Below are 19,481 nucleotides of genomic sequence, written 5' to 3'. Positions count from 1 at the left end.
AATAAATAAATAAATAAATAAATAAAATAAAAAATAAGAAAAATGGGGGTGGGGTTAAATGAGTCCCAAAGCCCAGGGTAAAAGTCATGAAGAATAATCTTTGTCACAGAAGCCAGAAAGAATCTGTACTTCTCCAATGGAAAAAGGATAACATTTTCAACAAATGGTGCTGGTTCAACTGGAGGTCAGCATGTAGAAAGAAGAATGCAAATCGATCCATGCTTATCGCCCTGTACAAAGCTCAAGTCCAAGTGGATCAAAACCACATAAAACCAGATACACTGAAACTAATAGAAGAAAAAGTGAGGAAAAGTCTCACACACATGGGCACTGGGGAAATTTTCCTGAACAGAACACCAATGGCTTACGTTCTAAGATCAAGAATCGACAAATGGGGGCTGGAGAGATGGTTCAGAGGTTAAGAGCACTGACTGCTCTTCCAGAAGTCCTGAGTTCAATTCCCAGCAACCACATGGTGGCTCACAACCATCTGTAATGGGATCTGATGCCCTCTTCTGGTGTGTCTGAAGACAGCTACACTGTACTCATGTATATAAATAAATAAATCTTTAAAAAAAAAAAAAGAATTGACAAATGGGATCTCATAAAGCTGCAAAACTTCTGTAAGGCAAAGGGCACTGTCATTAGGACATAAGGGCAACCAACAGATTGGGAAAAGATCTTTACCAATCCTACATCTGATAGAGGGCTAATATTCAAAATATACAAAGAACTCAAGAAGTTAGACTCCAGAGAACCAAATAACCCTATTAAAAATGGGGTACAGAGATAAACAAAAAATTCTCAGTTGAGGAACATGGAATTGCTGGGAAGCACCTAAAGAAATGCCAACATCCTTAGTCATCAGGGAAATGCAAATCAAAACAACCCTGAGATTCCACCTCACACCAGTCAGAGTGGCTAAGATAAAAAAAACCTCAGGTGACAGCAGATGGTGGCGAGGATATGGCAAAAAGGAACACTCCTCCATTGTTGGTGGGATTGCAAGCTGGTACAACCACTCTGGAAATCAGTGTGGAGGTTCCTCAGAAAATTGGACATAGTACTGCCTGAGGACCCAGCTATACCACTCCTGGGCATATACCCAAAAGATGCTCCAACATATAACAAGGACACATGCTCCACTGTGTTCATAACAGCTTTATTTATAATAATCAGAATCTGGAAAGAACCAAATGTCCTTCAACAGAGAACAGAAAGGATACAGAAAATGTGCTACATTTACATGATGGAGTACTACTCAGCTGTTAAAAACAATGACTTTATGAAATTCATAGGCAAATGGATGCAACTAGAAAATATCCTGAGTGAGGTAACCCAATCACAAAAAACACACATGGTATGCACTCACTGATAAGTGGATATTAGCCCAAAAGCTTGAGTTACCCAAGATACAATCCACAGACCACATGAAGCTCAAGAAAAAGGACGAGAGACTGCCCCACCTGGGGATATACACACAGCCATCAATTCCATACAATATTGCTGATGCCAAGAAGTACATACTGACAGAAGCCTGGTATAGCTGTCTCCTGAGAGGCTCTGCCAGAGCATGACAAATACAGAGTCTAATGCTCACAGACAACCATTGAACTGAGAACGGGGTCCTCATTGGAGGAGTTAGAGAAAGGATTGAACCCCATAAGAACAACAATAACAACCAACCAGAGCTCTCAAGGACTGAACCACCAACCAAAGAGTACACATGGACAGACCCATGGCTCTAGCTTCATATGTAGCAGAGGATGGCCTTGTTGGGCACCAATGGGAGGAGAAGCCCTTGGTCCTGCCAAGGCTGGATCCCCCAGTGTAGGGGAATGTCAGGACGATGAGGCGGGAAGCGGTGGGTGGATGGGTAGGAGAACACCCTCATAGAAGAAGGGGAAGGGGGGATGGTATAGGAAGTTTATGGATGGGGTTGGGGATTTAGCTCAGTGGTAGAGCGCTTGCCTAGGAAGCGCAAGGCCCTGGGTTCGGTCCCCAGCTCCGGAAAAAAAAAAAAAAAAAAAAAAAAAAAGGAAGTTTATGGATGGGAAACTGGAAAAGGGGATAACATTTGAAATGTAAATAAAAAATCCAATTAAAAAAAAGAAATGTAAATAAATTTTAAAAATCCAATTAAAAAGAAGAATATGTACTTCTGGGTTGTCTTAGTGATACACACCTTTTATCCCAGTATTCAAGAAGCAGAGGCAGAAGCAAGCAGACCTTAGTGAGTTTGAGATTAGCTTGATCTACTACATATCGAGTTCCAAGCCAGCAAGTACTAGATAGTAAGATCCTGCCTCAAACAAACCAACCAAAAAGAAAAAAAGAGAAAGGAAAAGGTATGGGAGGAAACAAATAGAACAGAATAGAACAGATTTGATTTGAGGCTGGAAAGATGTTTCTGTAGTTACAAACACTTGCTGCTCCTACAGAGGACCAGGGTTCAGTTCCCAGAACCCAGATGGTGGCTCCCTATTGTCTGTAACTTCAGTTCCAAGGGATTTGATGCATCTTCTGGCTTCTAAGGGCACATGTATGTCCATAGACATACATGCAGACAAAACACTCATACACATAAAATAAAAAATAAATATTTTTTAAATGAATCTACACTGCTGGCTAGAAAGGGGAGGCATATAAGAGTCTTGAGAGGAACAAAGGAATTGAGCCTGAGGAGGTCGAGGCCTGGTCACAAGCTGTTTAAACGTATAACAAATTTGAGTTTATACATGAAGTCTCCTAATCTTTAAATATTGAAGCTGTAGGCTAAATCAAGCACTCTTCCAGGTGGGTCCAGTCCACAATACCCCACATGCGACATCGAGTCTATATCCCATAAGCAGTGTTTCACATTCAAGAAACAGATACGTCATCCAGTAACTACAATCCTAACTTTAGGTCCCTGGGCAGCAGTATTTTTAAAACATAATCAGTGTCACATTCGGAAATCAGAGATGGTCAGAATGACTGCAGAACAAAGCTGTGTACTGTGGGCATCTAAAGGATTCCAATTACGAGATTGTCACCCCAAGAACATGCCTAGTGAACAAGGAAAGTCCACTCCTGGGAAAGTCCACTGGTTACTTACTAAGTAAGTAAGAAGACACACTAGCTCTTCACATCATGAAAGATTGGAAGGAAACTCTCAAGTCCCCAGACCAACCTTCAAACCACTGTTTCAGAGGCAACATCAAACAGGCCTTGAGAATAAGTCCAGGCAGAACAACAGTAACTAACAGGCATTGTGGGGCAGGCTTGGGTCCAACCATGCAGCTCATCTGCTTACTGACAAACCACAAACCACATGGGATTGTAAGTGCACCTGCATTGTGACTGCAACCTGTCATAGGCAGTCAGGTGAACATTCTATCTGGGGCATCATTTCCATACTCACAAAGTTCTAAGAGTGTTGGAGCAGTTCCGACTCCAGACTAGCAGATTAGTTAAACTTGCCATTATTAATTAACTTTAAGGCAGATTTACTGTATTATGATTATGTTTAGCATTCAAATGTTGCTGAGTAGATGGAATCTTCCTCAAAACAATTATGAATGAAGAAAGGGAGGAAAAGATGGTAGGACATGGTTAGCCATGGATAATAGTTTTACATTATCTCAAAATTAAATGATAAATGTAACTTCTACATCCTTTCTGATCATTATGTAAATTCAATTTCAGTTCGTAAAGGTAGGACAAAGCATTGCTAGCTTTATGTATTGGTTAGAACATGAAAATACCAGCGTTTTTACTCATCATGACTATGCCTCTCCCTCTAAGATTTTAGCTGGGCTAAGGGCAGAGTGGCGGTCTTGGCCCTGGGTTCAATTCCTAGCACCACAAGACAAATGATTTTATTATAAGCTTATATAAATTAGGCTTGATAAAAGTGAAATTTACCACAAGATACTGTGTTTTGTAAAAGAACTCTGTGTATAAAAGTTAGGACTCCAAGCCTCTAAAGTTCTAATTTGCAGAAGAAACTTCTCCTAGGAAACCAGACAATGCTCAGAATAAAACCAAACTACTTCAACTCTTGAATCTGAAAAACCCATAGAAGAATTGTGTAATTCCTCTCCACTTTCCAGCTTTGTTGTCTGGAATCTGTCCAATAATTGACACCAGGATAAGCACAACTAAAGATTAACAGATTGTCCTGACTCTTAGCTTGATGAGTGTGACACTGGATGCTCAAATGTTGAGTGGATCAGAAACCTCCCCAAAGTGCTACAAATGCCTTGTCTGCATCAGGGCTAGTCTAATAGTCCAGCTACTCTGGAACCTTGAATAAAACAAAGAGCCTTGGAAAGGAGCTATGCTGTGATGGTTAGTCTCCAGTGGCTGGACTTGTAATTTTGTGGGAGTCTGAATAAAAAGGAAAAAGAGGAAGCCAGCTAAGCACCAGCATTCCTCTCTGCCTCATGAGGGTATAGTGGAAGAATTGCCTCATGCTCTCACCATAGCAGAATCATGTTGCCCACACCTTCCCTGCCTTAATAGATCGTGCCCACAAACAGTAAGCCAAACTAAGCCCATCCTCCCTGTTTCTGTCAAAGCAGAGAGAAAAATTATTGATACAGATGCCAAAGGAACAAAGCAAAGAAGATCTCTTTAGGAAAGGTCTCTAATGCCAGGGCTTAGGAGCTGTCCAATTTTATTTATAATAAGATATTTTCTCTAGTAGATCATATACTGACAATTTTATGTTGAATTCAGAATTCAGGAAGATTCCTATCAGCTGTAACTTATTTGTTTTAGACTTACTATGTGCTGGCATAATGTGGATTCCTTGTTTTATCGAATATAAGTATCTATGCAGCATTTTCTAACGTTTATTCCTTCTCATTACCAATGAAAACCATAAAAGCACAAGCAGGACAGTACACATATACCACTGACAATGACAAAACATATAGTCTAAGCCCAGTCTATGGCACACATGTATGTTTCTAGCACTTGAGGGTTGGATGTTGAGGTCTCGAAGTACGAGGCTATATCCTCAGCTACATACTAATCCTACATGAGACCCTGTCTCAAACAGAAATGTATGTACATACATCAAATACTGACTCTGTGGCAGCCATCCTTCACAATCTTTATTCAAAAAATCTTATTAACAAGCTATCAAACAGATCAGTTTAGCAGTCAGCTAGAGTGTGCTAGTCAAACTTGGCCAAATCTATACTTACTGCAATTCGATCATCTGTTTCTATTAACTACACAACGAGCTGCATTTAACCACAAATCATTTCTTTACAATTTTCCCTGACTCGTTTTTATAACCATGGTCAAACATACATGATTTACACGATCAGCCATGAGAGTATTTCCGTAAATGGGAGGATGTACAGAGCTATCTACAACCTCTGAGCACAAATCAAGCTGCAGCCTCCCACATAGTTAGGGTAGACAGACTCCTGGGGAAAAGGCTCTTATGAAATTAAATCAGACGTGCACAAGTCTCCAGAGAAGCACCTTCTATGCAGGCAGAACTGTTAGCCTCATGTGGGTCATTTCACAGCAGAGAGAACAGGCATGTCCATTGTGCATACCATAATTACATTTTGCATGACTTCCTTCAATTAAAATCTTCATTTAAAAGTCATTATCTAATATGACCTAATGACGCCTTCCACTAATAAGATATTAGTTGGAAAATTACTTCATATGTTTCAAAGAAATTATTAGCCAAAGCCCTAACCAATATGTGGTGCAAGAGAAAACAAACATGGTCTCCTCACTTCCCAGTGTTTTACAAGTTCCGATCTGCACACCCACCAGGATCAGGGTGAAAGGGGGTTGGGCTTACTTTGCTTGTATTAGAAATTCATTAATTGGGGTTGGGGATTTAGCTCAGCAGTAAAGCACTTGCCTAGCAAGCGCAAGGCCCTGGGTTCGGTCCCCAGCTCCAAAAAAAAAAGAAAAGAAAAGAAAAGAAAGAAAGAAATTCATTAATTATCTAATGAGCTTGACTAAACTGATGTCTCAAAGCACATCAGACTTGACTAAGTGGGGCTGAGATCCACATCTCAGACACACCCAATAGACCAGCAGTCCTAACCTCCATACTGTTCTCTGATTATTAAGTTCAAGCAAAGAGGATAGGGACAGCATCCTATGTCATCTACTATAAGAGCTGAGATACCACATGACATCCTTGTTGGAGTCTGCCCCAATGTATAAGAACAGTTCCTCACAGGGGACACTAGAGAAATCAGTGTCTGAGTGAATCAAGGTCTTAAAATATTGCTGGGGTGGTGGTGGGGTGGGGGTGGGGGTAGGGCGCTGTTAATATCTGTTAATATTTTTGAGACTGGTCTCATGATTACCAGGTTTATCTCAGAGTCAACATGCACCGAAGCTGTCCTTGAACTCCTTATCCTACTGCTGCCTACTCCCAGGCTGCAGACGTGCACCACCACACCTGGCTCAAGACCGTGCCATCTAAATCTCCAAATGCTATCAACCTCAGAGTTCTAGTGTCAAGACCTGACCCTTGGTGTAGGACAGTCACAAGGAAGACTCATAGAGAAATCCCACTTTAACATACCAAGCACGGTGTAAACAGACTCACATAGAGCCACACACGGCACGCAGCTGGAACAGAACGCAGAAACCAGAGTAACTGGACAGGCAACCGGGAGGTGCAGCTCATATGAGGGAGTTCTTTCCTTTTCAAGTTTTGGGGCTGATGCTTCAAGTAGCGGCTCTTAGAGATACGATCTCTTCAAAGAGTCAGAGGTACACAAAAACAACTCACTACCAACAAAAGACAGAAGAGGAAAGCTCCTGGACTCTTTCAATCTTTTAAGAGAAAAAAGAAGACAAGATAAAATAATACCAAGCGTCACTGCCCTCCCCAAAATAGATGGAAATATTATGTTTATTTCCTTTTAACCCTTTTGCCTTTAAAAATCAGACATTAGCTTTTACAAGGTAGCTAATCTTTTCCAAGTCAAGCTTCTGGTTTTTCATGGAAAAAAGGCATTCATGCACACCTGATATTTTGGACATGATCTAAAACACACACACACACACACACACACACACACACACACACACACACAGAGTGAAACAATAAAGAAATAAAAAGTGAAGATTAAGAAAAAAACAAGGGTTGGGGATTTAGCTCAGTGGTAGAGCGCTTACCTAGCAAACGCAAAGCCCTGGGTTTGGTCCCCAGCTTTGGGGGGTGGGGGGGAGGACAAGGGCTGGAGAGATGGCTCAGTGGTTAAGAGCACTGACTGCTCTTCCAGAGGTCCTGAGTTCAATTCCCAGCAACCACATGGTGACTCACAACCATCTGTAAAGGGATCTGATGCCCTCTTCTGGTGTGTCTGAAGACAGCTACAGTGTACTCGTGCATAAAATAAATGAATAAATCTTTAAAAAAGAAAGAAAGAAAGAAAGAAAGAAAGAAAGAAAGAAAGAAAGAAAGAAAGAAAGAAAGAAAAAACAAATTCAGGAAACCAAGGTGCAGAGGAAGGAGGAACCAATCAAGTGGGGTAAAAGCACACAGAGGAGGATTTGCTGAGCCAAGAGGACAGGTTCTTTAGACCCTTTCTCATGCTACAGTCTTCAAATTTTCTCAACTTTTAAAACCCTTTCCAAAAAGTCCTACTTAATAAACACAACTGGGTTCCAATTTATAAGAACATGGGATCCAGATTGGTAGACGAAGACTAAAGCGGACCAGACTTGTTTTGTTTGGACAGCACAGTGTTTTATTCTGCTTGTTCATTGTAGCTTTGGGCAAGACATGAACCCCAATTAGCCAAGGTGCCACCATTATCCTCATGGTGACCCAAAGAAGCCACCCCTCTGGAACTATCAAGAACCTAAAATGGTGCAAGGGCTTTGGCAGTTCTGAAAGGTTAAGAAGAGTTTCCAGATGAGCCAGCAATTCCATGCCTAGAGACCCACCCACAAATGAAAACACATGTCCACATAAACCATGTACACAGACAGCATTATTCACAAAGCCACAAGAACCGAAAACCCAAAGTCCACCAACAGTTGAACAGGTATACAAGATGGAATCCATTCTGTAAAAAGAAGTAATAGTCAAAGCTATACCAAGGATAAACAACACCTAAGGGAAAGAAGCCAATCACAGATCATGTAGTGGGCAATTCATGTACAGATGGATGCCTTTGAGAATTAGCCTCTAACTAGAGGTTGGGATTTTAGTCACATACCAGACTTTCCACTTTTGGTGAAAGGCCAAGGATTAGGGACAGTTCAATCATTTGACAATAACTATGCTTTTGTACTGAAAACCCTGATTTTAAAAAAATCTGGATTGAGCCAGCAAAATGGCTCAACATGTAAAAAGCACTTGTTGCATAAACCAACAACCTGAGTTCAATACCTGGAACCCACATAAAGGTGGAAGAAGAGAACTTACTCCTAAAAGTTGTTCTCTGACCCCCATGACACACCATGGCTCAGTTACACACACACACACACACACACACACACACACACACACACACTGTGTACACACACACACAATGGTAATAAATTAAATTAAAAATGTGTACAAACTCTGGACACAGAGGTTCACTGGACCGTCCCTGGCTGGTGACTATATGGGATGATGGCATATACTGACTACATGTGACGTGCACAGAAGTTCCCCACTTCCACCCACACCTTGCCCTGAGTCTCCTTAGGCTGATCCTTCTGATTTGTACCCTTTATAGTAGCAGTGCTTTCACTGTGTCCTTATGTTCTGGCTCCAAAGACGAACCCAGAGCCTCCTGTGCACATTTTCCCTTTGAGCTACCCCCAGCACCAAAAGAGCAGTGTTAAATGGACTGTTTCCCTGAATTCTGTGAGCCAAATCATCAAACCAGAGAGGGATGAGGAAGCTACAGATCTATATCCACATGGAAAGTGGACACAGCCAGGGGCCCAGTCAGGCCAGTGTGTTAGGCCATCTTGTGAAGGACTGTGGCCTTTCACCTGTAGAGTCTAGGCTGAGCAGGTGATCACTGTGAGAACTGAGTGTGGTACACCCAGCAGAGGTACATCAGGCAGAGGAGGAGGATGTGGGGGAAGGTCCCTAGAAGGAAAGGTGAGCTCAAGAAGGAGTCATGATTAGTAACGGGGACACACAGTGAACAAAACGGTGCTGTCTTCTTTATCATAGCACAAAATCTAGACAAGAAAAAAAAAAAAAACTGGAGTCACTGAGAAAGGATGAGATAGCATCTTTTTTTTATGTGTGAAATAAATTGAGTCTGCAAATTAAGCTGAGATACATATGCAGTGTTAGGGGCTCGTGTGGAAACAGAGGAGATGTTGTCAGTCACTTTGGAGAACTGAAAAAGGAGCAAGTATAGATATCCTCAAACTTTGTTCAAAGGAATACTATGCTGTGAGCTGTTTCTACTATGTCTGAAGGGAAACTGTATCATGCTCCAATAAATTGGAAATAACAGACTAAACAATGTGGCAGAGTTCTCCACTGCAGGGCCTCAGGGGTCCATTCAAATATAAATGCACATCTCTAAACTGCTCAAGATGGAACCACTGCCTCTAGTTCTCAGATACACAGGACATTTCTCACACTGTGGATACCTCAGAAGCCAGTCTAAGAAATAGCAAAGCAGAGAAACAGGAAAAGGCTATCAAGTGACATTATTGGCCCAGCAAAATTCAGATTCACTGTTCCAGAGAGTAAAAGTTACATTTTAGACAACTATGTCTGGGACAATGGATTTTATACACACACACACACACACACACATATGCATTATACATTAGTATATATTGAGTGCAAACCTGTGTGTGCGCGCACACATATGCACGGGGGGGGGGGGGGGGGGCAGGCCAATCTAGATTGCAAATTTGACTAAAACTGAAACCAACTAAGAGATAAGCCATTAGGCAAACCCCTAAGGGATTTTTTTTTTCTTAAAGTGTATTTATTGGAGAGACAGGACTCAGATACCAGGACATGTATATGGAGGTAAGAAGATGCCTTGTGGGGGTGAGCTCTTTCCATACTTAGGTCTTGGGGACTGAACTCATCAGGCTTGAAGGTGACTTTACCCAATGAGCCATCTCACCAGCCCTGTGAGGAATTTTCCTTTTTTTTTTTTCTTTCTTTCTTTTTTTTTTTTTTTTTTTTTTTTTTTTTTTGGAGCTGGGGACCGAACCCAGGGCCTTGCACTTGCTAGGCAAGCGCTCTACCACTGAGCTAAATCCCCAATCCCGAGGAATTTTCTTAACAAGTTATTTGAAGTAGGATGTTCCAGCCTAAATGTAGGTGTCACCCTTGCAGTAGTACTCTAATAAAGAGTGATGTGAGGAGAAAGGCTGAGCAGTCTCCAAGTTTTTGGCCTCAGCAGTGTGAAGACAGCCACTGTTGGACAACCTACAATATGCCATGTAAGCCAACTGACCAATCCCTTTAATCTGTTCTAGAGAACCTGACTAATGCAGACAAATTCACAATGCATGAATCTGTGCAACACAATCCCCTATTTAAATAAAATCTCAACATTAGAGTAGATATTAAACAAGCAAATGAAAGGCAACCATTAGGTTCTTAAGAGTTTGTAAAATGGCTACATCCCAGGCCAGGAGGTTGGTAACGCATGTCTTTTAATCCCAGCACCCAGGAGGCAGGGGCAAGTGTATGTCTGAGTTCGAGGTCAGCCTGGTGTACAGAGTGAGTTCCAGAATAGCCAGGGCTACACAGAGAAACCCTGTCTTGAAATAACAGATAACAAACAAAAAAATGTGCTACATCCCTAAAGCAGAAATTGTTGTCCGTTGTGGCTTCCTGGGCAGTTCCCACCTTTCCAGAGGATCTGAAGGTCAACATTATTTACATGATAATGCTAAAACATTGACCATTTAATTGTGATGACATAAAAGCCAGAAGTGGCAGATCTAAGGCAGAGGATCAAGAGTCAGAGCCTGGGCTGGGCAAGCTCCAGGCCAGCCCAATGCTGGCATCTTACAATGACCCTCTAGTTGCTGTGTTCTTCACCATCACAAAACCACAGCCTATAAAGAAAATGAGTCGGGGGGGGGGGGGGGGTGGGGGGGGTTGGGGATTTAGCTCAGTGGTAGAGCTCGAGAAGGCCCTGAGTTCGGTCCTCAGCTCCGAAAAAAAGGAAAAAAAAAAAGAAAGAAAGAAAAGGAGTCGGGGCTGGAGAGATGGCTCAGTGGTTAAGAGCATTGACTGCTCTTCCACCGGTCCTGAGTTCAATTCCCAGAAACCACATGGTGGCTCACAACCATCTGTAATGAGATCTGATGCCCTCTTCTGGTGCATCTGAAGACAACTACAGTGTACTTATATATAATAAATAAATAAATCTTTAAAAAAAAAAAGAAAGAAAGAAAAAGGAGTCGTTTACAGGTAAGAACGTCCTCAATAAACCACAAACAGTGTTTACAGAGTTCATCCCAACCCCTGAACACAGAATCCCTGTTTGTGTTAAACTGGTGGAACAGAAAAGACAGAAAGCACTTGATGGCAGAACCAAGTATGGGAACTGAGGGCTGAACTTTCTCAGAATGCAGTTGTCACCAGACATGGAGACAGCTCCTATGTGATGATAAATGTCAGCTATGACCACACAGGAAGCAGAGCCTGCTGTTTTCCATGAGAAGCCTCCCTCGAAGCAAATGATGCCCTAGAAACCTGCTGGCCTGCTATGGTCATAAGCACTATAAATTAAATATGACTAAAGATTATTTCAGATGCGTAAGAATGGAGCATGCTACATCATGTTGTCAGAAGTAGTTATAAGGCAGTGCTCAAAAATATGGAGGGGGACTGTTAAGACAGGATATCTTCCTGTGCAGTCCTAGCTGGACTCCAGGTATGCACCAACACACCTGGTATCTAAAATGCTAAGCTAAATTACACTCAAATGTTACTAGTTTAAGAAAAAAAACCTACCTACATAAGGTAAGGAATTAGTCATTCATTAGTCCTCAAATGACTCATAATTATATTGCTGATGAAGATTTGGAAAGCCCCAAGGATGGGTCTAGAAAGTCCAATTGGTTCTAGGTAAGAAGATAATCTCAAAAAGATATTTGATTGCTAAAATATAAGCACAGTGAGTCTACATGAGAAAATAAATATATTAATTGTCTCCAGTGGGTATTCTGTGTAATCACATTAGAAAGGAAATACAGTAGATAAAAATAATGTTCCCTATAATGTTGGTAAATAAGAGGAAATCATTTCTCTGTGTGATAAAATGTTCCTTTGTTCATGAGCAATGATTTAACCTTTCCCAAATCAGTTAATGCTAACAGGGACCAATATCCCATGCACTGCAAACATAAAATCAAAGGTCCTGTCTTGTGTGTGTACAGGTACATATTCCTGTGTGAGCATATGCATAGAGGCCAAAGGACAACCTCAGGTGCTATTTCCAAGATTCTGTCCACCTCATACCTGACCTGGGGCTTCACAAGCCCCAGAGATCCACCCTTCGCTGCCTCCCCAGTGCTGAGACTGCCAATGTGTGACACCAGCCCCAGCCTTTTTATACGGTTCTTAGGACTGAATTCAGGGCTTCACCACTGCATGGTAAGCACTTTACTGTGTTCACTCTTCTGCCCAGAGCAGCTGTCTTGTTAAGAGAAGGCAAATTAGCTATAAGTGCCCAATCAACATGGGAAAACTCAATAAAGTTTTCAGATCCTAAGCCAGTGAAATGATTCAGTGGGTAAAAGCACTTGTTGGGAAGCCTGGTGACCTGAATTTGATCCTCTGACCCCCTAACAAAGGTGGAAGGAGAGAATCAAACCAATTCCACAAAGTTATCCTCAGACCACTCACCCACACACACTGTTTTATTATCTTTATCTATACATGAGAATACCTTTGGGAGTTCATGTGCCACCTTGTGTATGAAGGAGTCTGTGGTGCCAAAAGACATCAGAAGCTGAGCTGAGCTGTGTGCAGCTGTGACTCATCGTGTAGCACTGGACATAAACCTAGGTCCTCTACAGGAGCAAGAAGACCCACTGAGACATTTCTCCAGGGCTAGCAATCTTTGTTTCTAGAACCTGGGTACCTTCTCAACAGCCATACATACTTAAGTACTAACCTTGATTTTTAAGTTTTATCACCTTTATTAAGCTCAATTAGAGCTCACTGAATACAGCATGGACTTAAACTTGAACACAGTATAAAACTAATAGCAATAGTAAGAGTAACAGCTGACATTTCTAGAGAAATGTACTTAGAACTTACTATGAAACCCAGGTTAGACCCTAACTTACTAGGTAGCCAGGCTGGCAATCCTCCTGCCTGCCTTGGCCTCCCAAGTGCTGGGACACTGATGCGAACACTTCCACGTTAACCGAAAACCTCGTTTTCTAGTTATAAGTACAGATCCTGTGAGGTTGTTATTCATTATTCTGCACTCTGCAAGATAATTAATCGTATTAGTAAAAATTTAAGGTAGGGCTAGAGAGAAGGTTGCCGGTTAACAGCATTGCTGCTCTTCCGGAGGACCAGAGTTCAATTCCCAGTACCCACATAGGGTGGTTCACAGCCACCTGTAACTCTAGTTCCAAGGGGTATGACGCTCTCTTCTGGCCTCAACAGGCACTTGCACACATATAGCAGACACAGACATACACAGGAAAATAAAAATATATCTTTAAGAAAATAATTTAATACTCAAAATTAAATTTTAATCTCTTAACATATGATTTCCTATTTCTTTTCAAATTTATAGTTAGTATATACAACTGACTGCTACATTCTAAATTCTTTTTTCTCTTTTCAACTTGATATTACAAAAGAGAAAGAAAGGAAGGAAGGAAGGACAAAAGGGAAGAAGGAAAGAAGGAAGAAAGGAAGGAAGGAAGGAAGGAAGGAAGGAAGGAAGGAAGAAAGCAAGCGAGCGAGTGAGCAGCTAGCTAGCTGTGGTAGACCATGTCCAGCAAGCAGAAGGCAGAGGCAGGAGGGTCATTACAAGTTCAAAGCCAGCCTGGTCTAGCTATTATTAAGTTCCAGGCAAGAAACAGTGAGATCCTGTGAAGGGAGGGAGAGCAAGGTCTCATTGAGTAGTCTTTCACACACCAGCAATGTTCTGTTTCTTTTTTCTCATTTTTACTTAATTTACTGTTCTTGCATGGGTCAAGGAGTATCTTTCAGGAGTCAGTTCTCTCCGTCCACCAGTTTCAGGTCACCAGACTTGGTAGCAAGCATTTTCATTAGGTGAACAATACACTGACCTTTTTCCTTTACATGAGGTCAATTGTAGAAAGATATCCAATTTATTTTTTTTAAGATTTATTTATTTATTATGTATAAGTACACTGCAGCTCTCTTCAGACACACCAGAAGAGGGCATCGGATCCCATTACAGATGGTTGTGAGCCACCATGTGGTTGCTGGGAATTGAACTCAGGACCTCTGGAAGAATAGTCAGTGCTCTTAACCACTGAGTCATCTCTCCAGCCCCCAGATATCCAATTTATAAAAACTCACTAAGCTGTGCACCTTTCTGTACATGTAAATACTTCAATGAAAATTTGCTATGTAAAAGTCTGTGTTTCAAAGCTGGATGTGTTGGCATATGCCTACAGTCTCAGCACTCTGAAAGAAGAGGTAGGAAAATCATTAACTACTTCAAGGCCAGCCCTGACTGATCTCCCGGACCACAGAAATTGATGACTGCTGTTTGAAGTTGCTGTGTTTCTGAGGTAATTGTTAAGGTAACAATACATAACACTTAATCCTTATCACTACAGACATTAAGTGATATCTTCACCATCAGGAGCAATAAACATTTGCAGAACACTAAAAAATGCTTAACCAAACACTGATTTGATCTTTGAGGAAAACAATTCTATGAGACAGGCAAGTCTAGCAACATAGAGATTTTGCTCAAATAAGTTAAAAATAGCTACAGGCCAGGCATAGCAGCTAACACCTGTAATCTAACCATTCAAGAGGCTAAGGCAAGAAGATTTCTGTGAGTTCCAGGATACAAAGCAAGGCCCTAAACCGGAGAAGAGGAGAAAACCATAGTTACAGCTATGGAAGGATTCAATTCAGAATCTCTGAACCCAGGTCCAGCACTCATTAGAACTCAAGCCAAAAGCCCACCATGAAGTGCCACAGCCACATTATCACAATATTTAAAGTATCTACTTTGCATGGACACCAGAGCAGAAAGTCTCCCCCTCCTGACCTAAGTCCAGGATCAGTACAATAGCATACCCATACACATGTCCCCCATAAAACCCTTCTTTCCTACTTTATTCTGCTGTCTACATTACCATTTTTCCTAATTCACTTATTAATTATCAAAAACTGCCTAACAAAAACTACAAGCCGGAGACAGATGTGGTGGCATACACCTATATTCCAGCACTCAGGAGACTGGCAGCACAAACTGTAAAGTCAAGGCTAGCTTGGGCCGTAATATAAATCTCCTTGTCTACTTCCCCCGGTTTCTATAATCTGAGCCCAGCTTATTTGATCTAATTAATATTACTCTAATATTTTTGAGAAAAACATAATCTCATCGCTCTTTCCCAATTCACTTTCTCCCTCTTTCTCTTTTGTTCATACCTTTACCCAAATCCACGAGTGACACTGAAATATCTATCCTCAGCCTGACAGTCAGGATATGCCTTAAAGAGTTAACAGAGCACAGTAATTAAGTTAGATGGTCTCCAGCCCTCCTATATTTAGAGAAAACAACCCTCTGAGAGCTGTAGGAAAGGCAGCCCCTGGAATGGCTGAAGTAAAAGCCACCAGGATAAGTCAGTGCACAGGCTCCAGGCTCCCTTTCTGCCCTCTCCGGCTGCCCACCTGCCTGGTCCATCAGCCAGCACCACCTGCCTGAAGCCTACCTCATCACTTCAGCCCTTAGTGCCCGCAAGTTTTTGAGTTCCCATTGTCCACCTGGCTCTGTCTGCAGCACTCCTGACATCCCCTCACTCTTCTTCAGCCTGGGGACAGCCTCCTGGTAGGCAGCCATGTGTCCTTAGGAGCACCCTCATATGTCCAGTAGCCACTGATGGTTTTAGTGAACATGGTATTGCTTCATAACTTACCGGGCATCTCCTTTGGAAAGATTTGTATTTATAGGATTCAAAATAACTTTGTTTGCTTCAACATCCACCACACATTTGGTATGTAAGTCAATTTCTGCAGAAAAAAAGTAAGGGAAAAAAGCTGTCATGCTTAAGAAATAAATAATTTCTGGGAGAGCATTTAACAAACCCCACAGTGTTCTGTGAAAACCATACTAAGAATACATGAGAACTTTCTCAGTCTAATAAAGCTAACATCATATTTGATAGTGAAGGACTGGACAGCTTAACCTCCAACATCAGCACAAGGATGTTTACTGCTCAGATTCTACTCAGCTCTTCACTGGACATTCTGGTCAGGGCAGTCGAGCAAGAAAAACGAATAGAGACATCCAGACTGGGAAGGAAGGAAGGTGTGAATTCTCTATTCACAGGTGGTTCCGCCTTGTGTACTGCAAAGTCCTATAGGACCACTAAAAAAAGATCAAACAATGTGTGTGTATACACTGTGTGTGTACATAATATACTTTTGAATATAGATGCATCCATTGTGTTTCTATATACTAGCAATGGAAATATGAAAATGAAAATTTTCAAAAATTGCACTTAAAATAGCATCAAAAATTTAAATTAGGAATAAATTGAAAATAAATTCAAGATTTGTATATGAAAATTCTAAAACACAGTTGAAAAGAATTAAGGACTTAAATAAGTGAAAAGACACTCTACATTCACAAATAAAATCTTCACACTGCTAAGACAGCAATAAGTCCCTGAGCACAAGGTTCAAGGAAGGCCTGGGGCTATAGTGGCAAATGCTCATCGAGTAAACCCCTAGATCCTTAGCAACAAGGGTAGGGGTGGGAGTCAGACGAGGGAGAGACCATACAAAAACTGAAGAGAAAAAGTTTGCCAACCGCATTATATACTAAGGGCATTGCACTAGAATATATAGAAACCTCAGCTGCACGTGGAAGGTAATAAGCACTCAGGAGGAAGAGGCAGATGGATCAGGAGTTCAAGACAACCCTCAGTGAATAGGGATGCAGAGACAGCCTAGTCTAGAAATACTGTCTCAAACAACAAAATCTTTTTTTTTTTACAACAGAATCTTACAGTTACACTTCAATCACGATAACAATCAATAATCCAATTTTCAAATGGGCAAATTACCACGACACCTCTCAAAACAGGTGCAAAAATGCCCAGGGAGCACAGGAAGACATGCAGCACCATGTGGTGTACATGGTGTCACCAGACACCACAGAAAGGCAAATCAAACCACAATGAGATGGCCCCTGACACCCACTCAGAGAACAATAACCAATAAGACAAAAACAAAGGTTGGCAAGGATGTGCAGAAGGCACATGACTGGCATACAAGTAGGCCGGTCACTTGGGAACACGGCTCAACAGTTCCTAAAAGGGCTAAGCGGGGTCACCATACAACCCAGCAACTCTAGGTACATGGCCAAGAGAAACAGAAACCTGCATTCACACAAAAATTACTAGATAAAATGTTCATGGCAGTGTATTTTGCATAAAGTAGAAGAAGAAACAACCCCAAAAGTCCACCAAGCACAGATAATGTGAATTACCACAGAATGGAACATTATTCAATAATTAAAATGAGCAGGGTCAGTGAGATGGCTCAGCAGGAAAAGGGCTTGATGGGCAAGCCTGATGACCTCCATTCCACCCTTGGAACAACCCACAGTGGAAGGAAAGAATCAGCTGCACAAAGCTGTCCTCTGATCTCCACACACATAACAATAAGTGTTAAAGTAATAAAATGAACGAACTCCTGATAAAAGCCACTACCTGGCTGAGGCTTACAGTGACCTAAAAAAGACAGTCAAAGGCCAGAAAGATGGCTAATTGGCAAAGACACTTAAAATCCAAACCCGCAACCCCAGTTCCTTCCCTGTTACCCAGGTAAAGGTGGAAGGAGAGAACCAGTCTGACCTCCACATATGCACCATCACATGCACACACATACATACATACACAACCAACACCATATCACTACTAATAATACAAAAACTTTAATTGACAGTCACAAAGAACCACATGGTATGAGATTCCATTCAATCTAAACACCCAAGTGGAGAAATGTACAAAAGAAAAAACAGATGAGGGGTGTCTGGTGCAAAGGAACAACTGTTGCAGGTCTAGTTTTCTTCTGAGGGTGACAAAATGTGCTCCTGAGTATACAGCTGAGCTAACTACAAACCACAAAGTTGGCTCCATTGTTTGGATGAGAACTGTGTCTGAACACAGCTGTTTAAAAAAGAATAGTCTGCCTCTTGCTTATGTTCTCTATAGTTTTTATATTCTTCTATTAGCCTGACCCAAAGAATGAAACTGCTTCAGCCTGCCTTATTCCCCACTGCCAAAAGATAAGCTCTCAGGAAAGGAGCTGTGCCCTGTGGCCTCAGTTGTTCCCAAGTAAGCTTGGCCAAATGTCTCTATGTCACAATTGTGATAAAGTATTTCCATGTCAGAGAAACCAAGTTTTTACTCATTTTAACTTACACAGCAACTGCAAAATAAGACAAGTTCCTCCTTTGCTAGCCCTAAGTTAACTTTTGCATATCTACTATTGGATTTCTCTCCAGTTTTACCTAGATGTGAAAGACTAATTTCTGTGGTGGCCAGTTAGCCTTGGCATCTGCTTCCAATGCTTTGGGCTTCAACCAGCTCTAGGGAGTCCCCAAAAAGAGGCAAGAAAGTCTCAGCACTGGGGGTTGGGGAGAGCAACTTTGTAAACACTCCAGTGTGCCCTGCTTCTGTGGGTTGAGCTTGAGCAAGTACAGCCATGGAGATTCGCTAATAGGTTTGCCCGGTGGTATCTGACCACACTGCATGAGCCAGCCCCTCACACAGATCTCTATTATACAAACACATCACTAAAGCTCCGGAAGCACTGACTCAGAACCCACAATCTCACCGCCCACCACAAAGTCAGTGTAGCTTTGAGTTTGCTAAGGATGCCTCCTGGCCTACCTGCAAAACTGAGTTTTTACAACCAAATTATCTTGAGTTGGAAGAGGACTCAAAGTATCTAAACATTTTCCTTCAACATCCATACACTTAGATGCTTCTGCCCTGCGTGCCACCACTTTTTCTCAGACAGGGTATTACTTGCATCCAGGCTGGAATCAAACTCATGATCCTCTTACCTCGGTTTGCCATGTGTTGAGGATACAGGTAGGTGTTTAAACTACTAGCAAGCCCCATTCTCTTGACAGCTTTTCCCTCTGCAGTGCACACATACCATGTTGGTCATCAAATCCAATTAATAATTTGGAAGCATCAAATGATACGATTAAGAAGCTGGAAATTGGGGGCTGGAGAGATGGCTCAGCAGTTAAGAGCACTGACTGCTCTTCCAGAGGTCCTGAGTTCAAATCCCAGCAACCACATGGTGGCTC

General features: G+C 41.8%; 1 protein-coding gene across 6 annotated transcripts in view; it reads right to left on the bottom strand.

Moving 5' to 3' along the window:
• Kif13b (kinesin family member 13B) overlaps positions 1-19,481 on the bottom strand; it is a 157,614-nt gene that overhangs the window by 125,046 nt on the left and 13,087 nt on the right. For 4 of the 6 annotated variants that reach the window (XM_087585727.1, XM_087585730.1, NM_001412036.1 and 1 more), the window contains exon 2: positions 16,069-16,162. In XM_087585727.1, the coding sequence (XP_087441853.1) occupies positions 16,069-16,162 (94 nt within the window). Of the gene's footprint in view, positions 1-16,064; positions 16,163-19,481 lie in introns of all 6 variants that reach the window. The other 2 variants (XM_087585728.1, XM_087585729.1) reach the window with 1 other exon arrangement.

The sequence above is a fragment of the Rattus norvegicus genome, chromosome 15 (assembly GCF_021556685.1).
Source record: "Rattus norvegicus strain SHRSP/BbbUtx chromosome 15, alternate assembly SHRSP_T2T, whole genome shotgun sequence".
Classification (NCBI taxonomy): domain Eukaryota; kingdom Metazoa; phylum Chordata; class Mammalia; order Rodentia; family Muridae; genus Rattus; species Rattus norvegicus.
The sequence above is the reverse complement of the archived record's forward strand: the minus strand, read 5'-3'. Positions and strand labels throughout refer to the sequence as shown.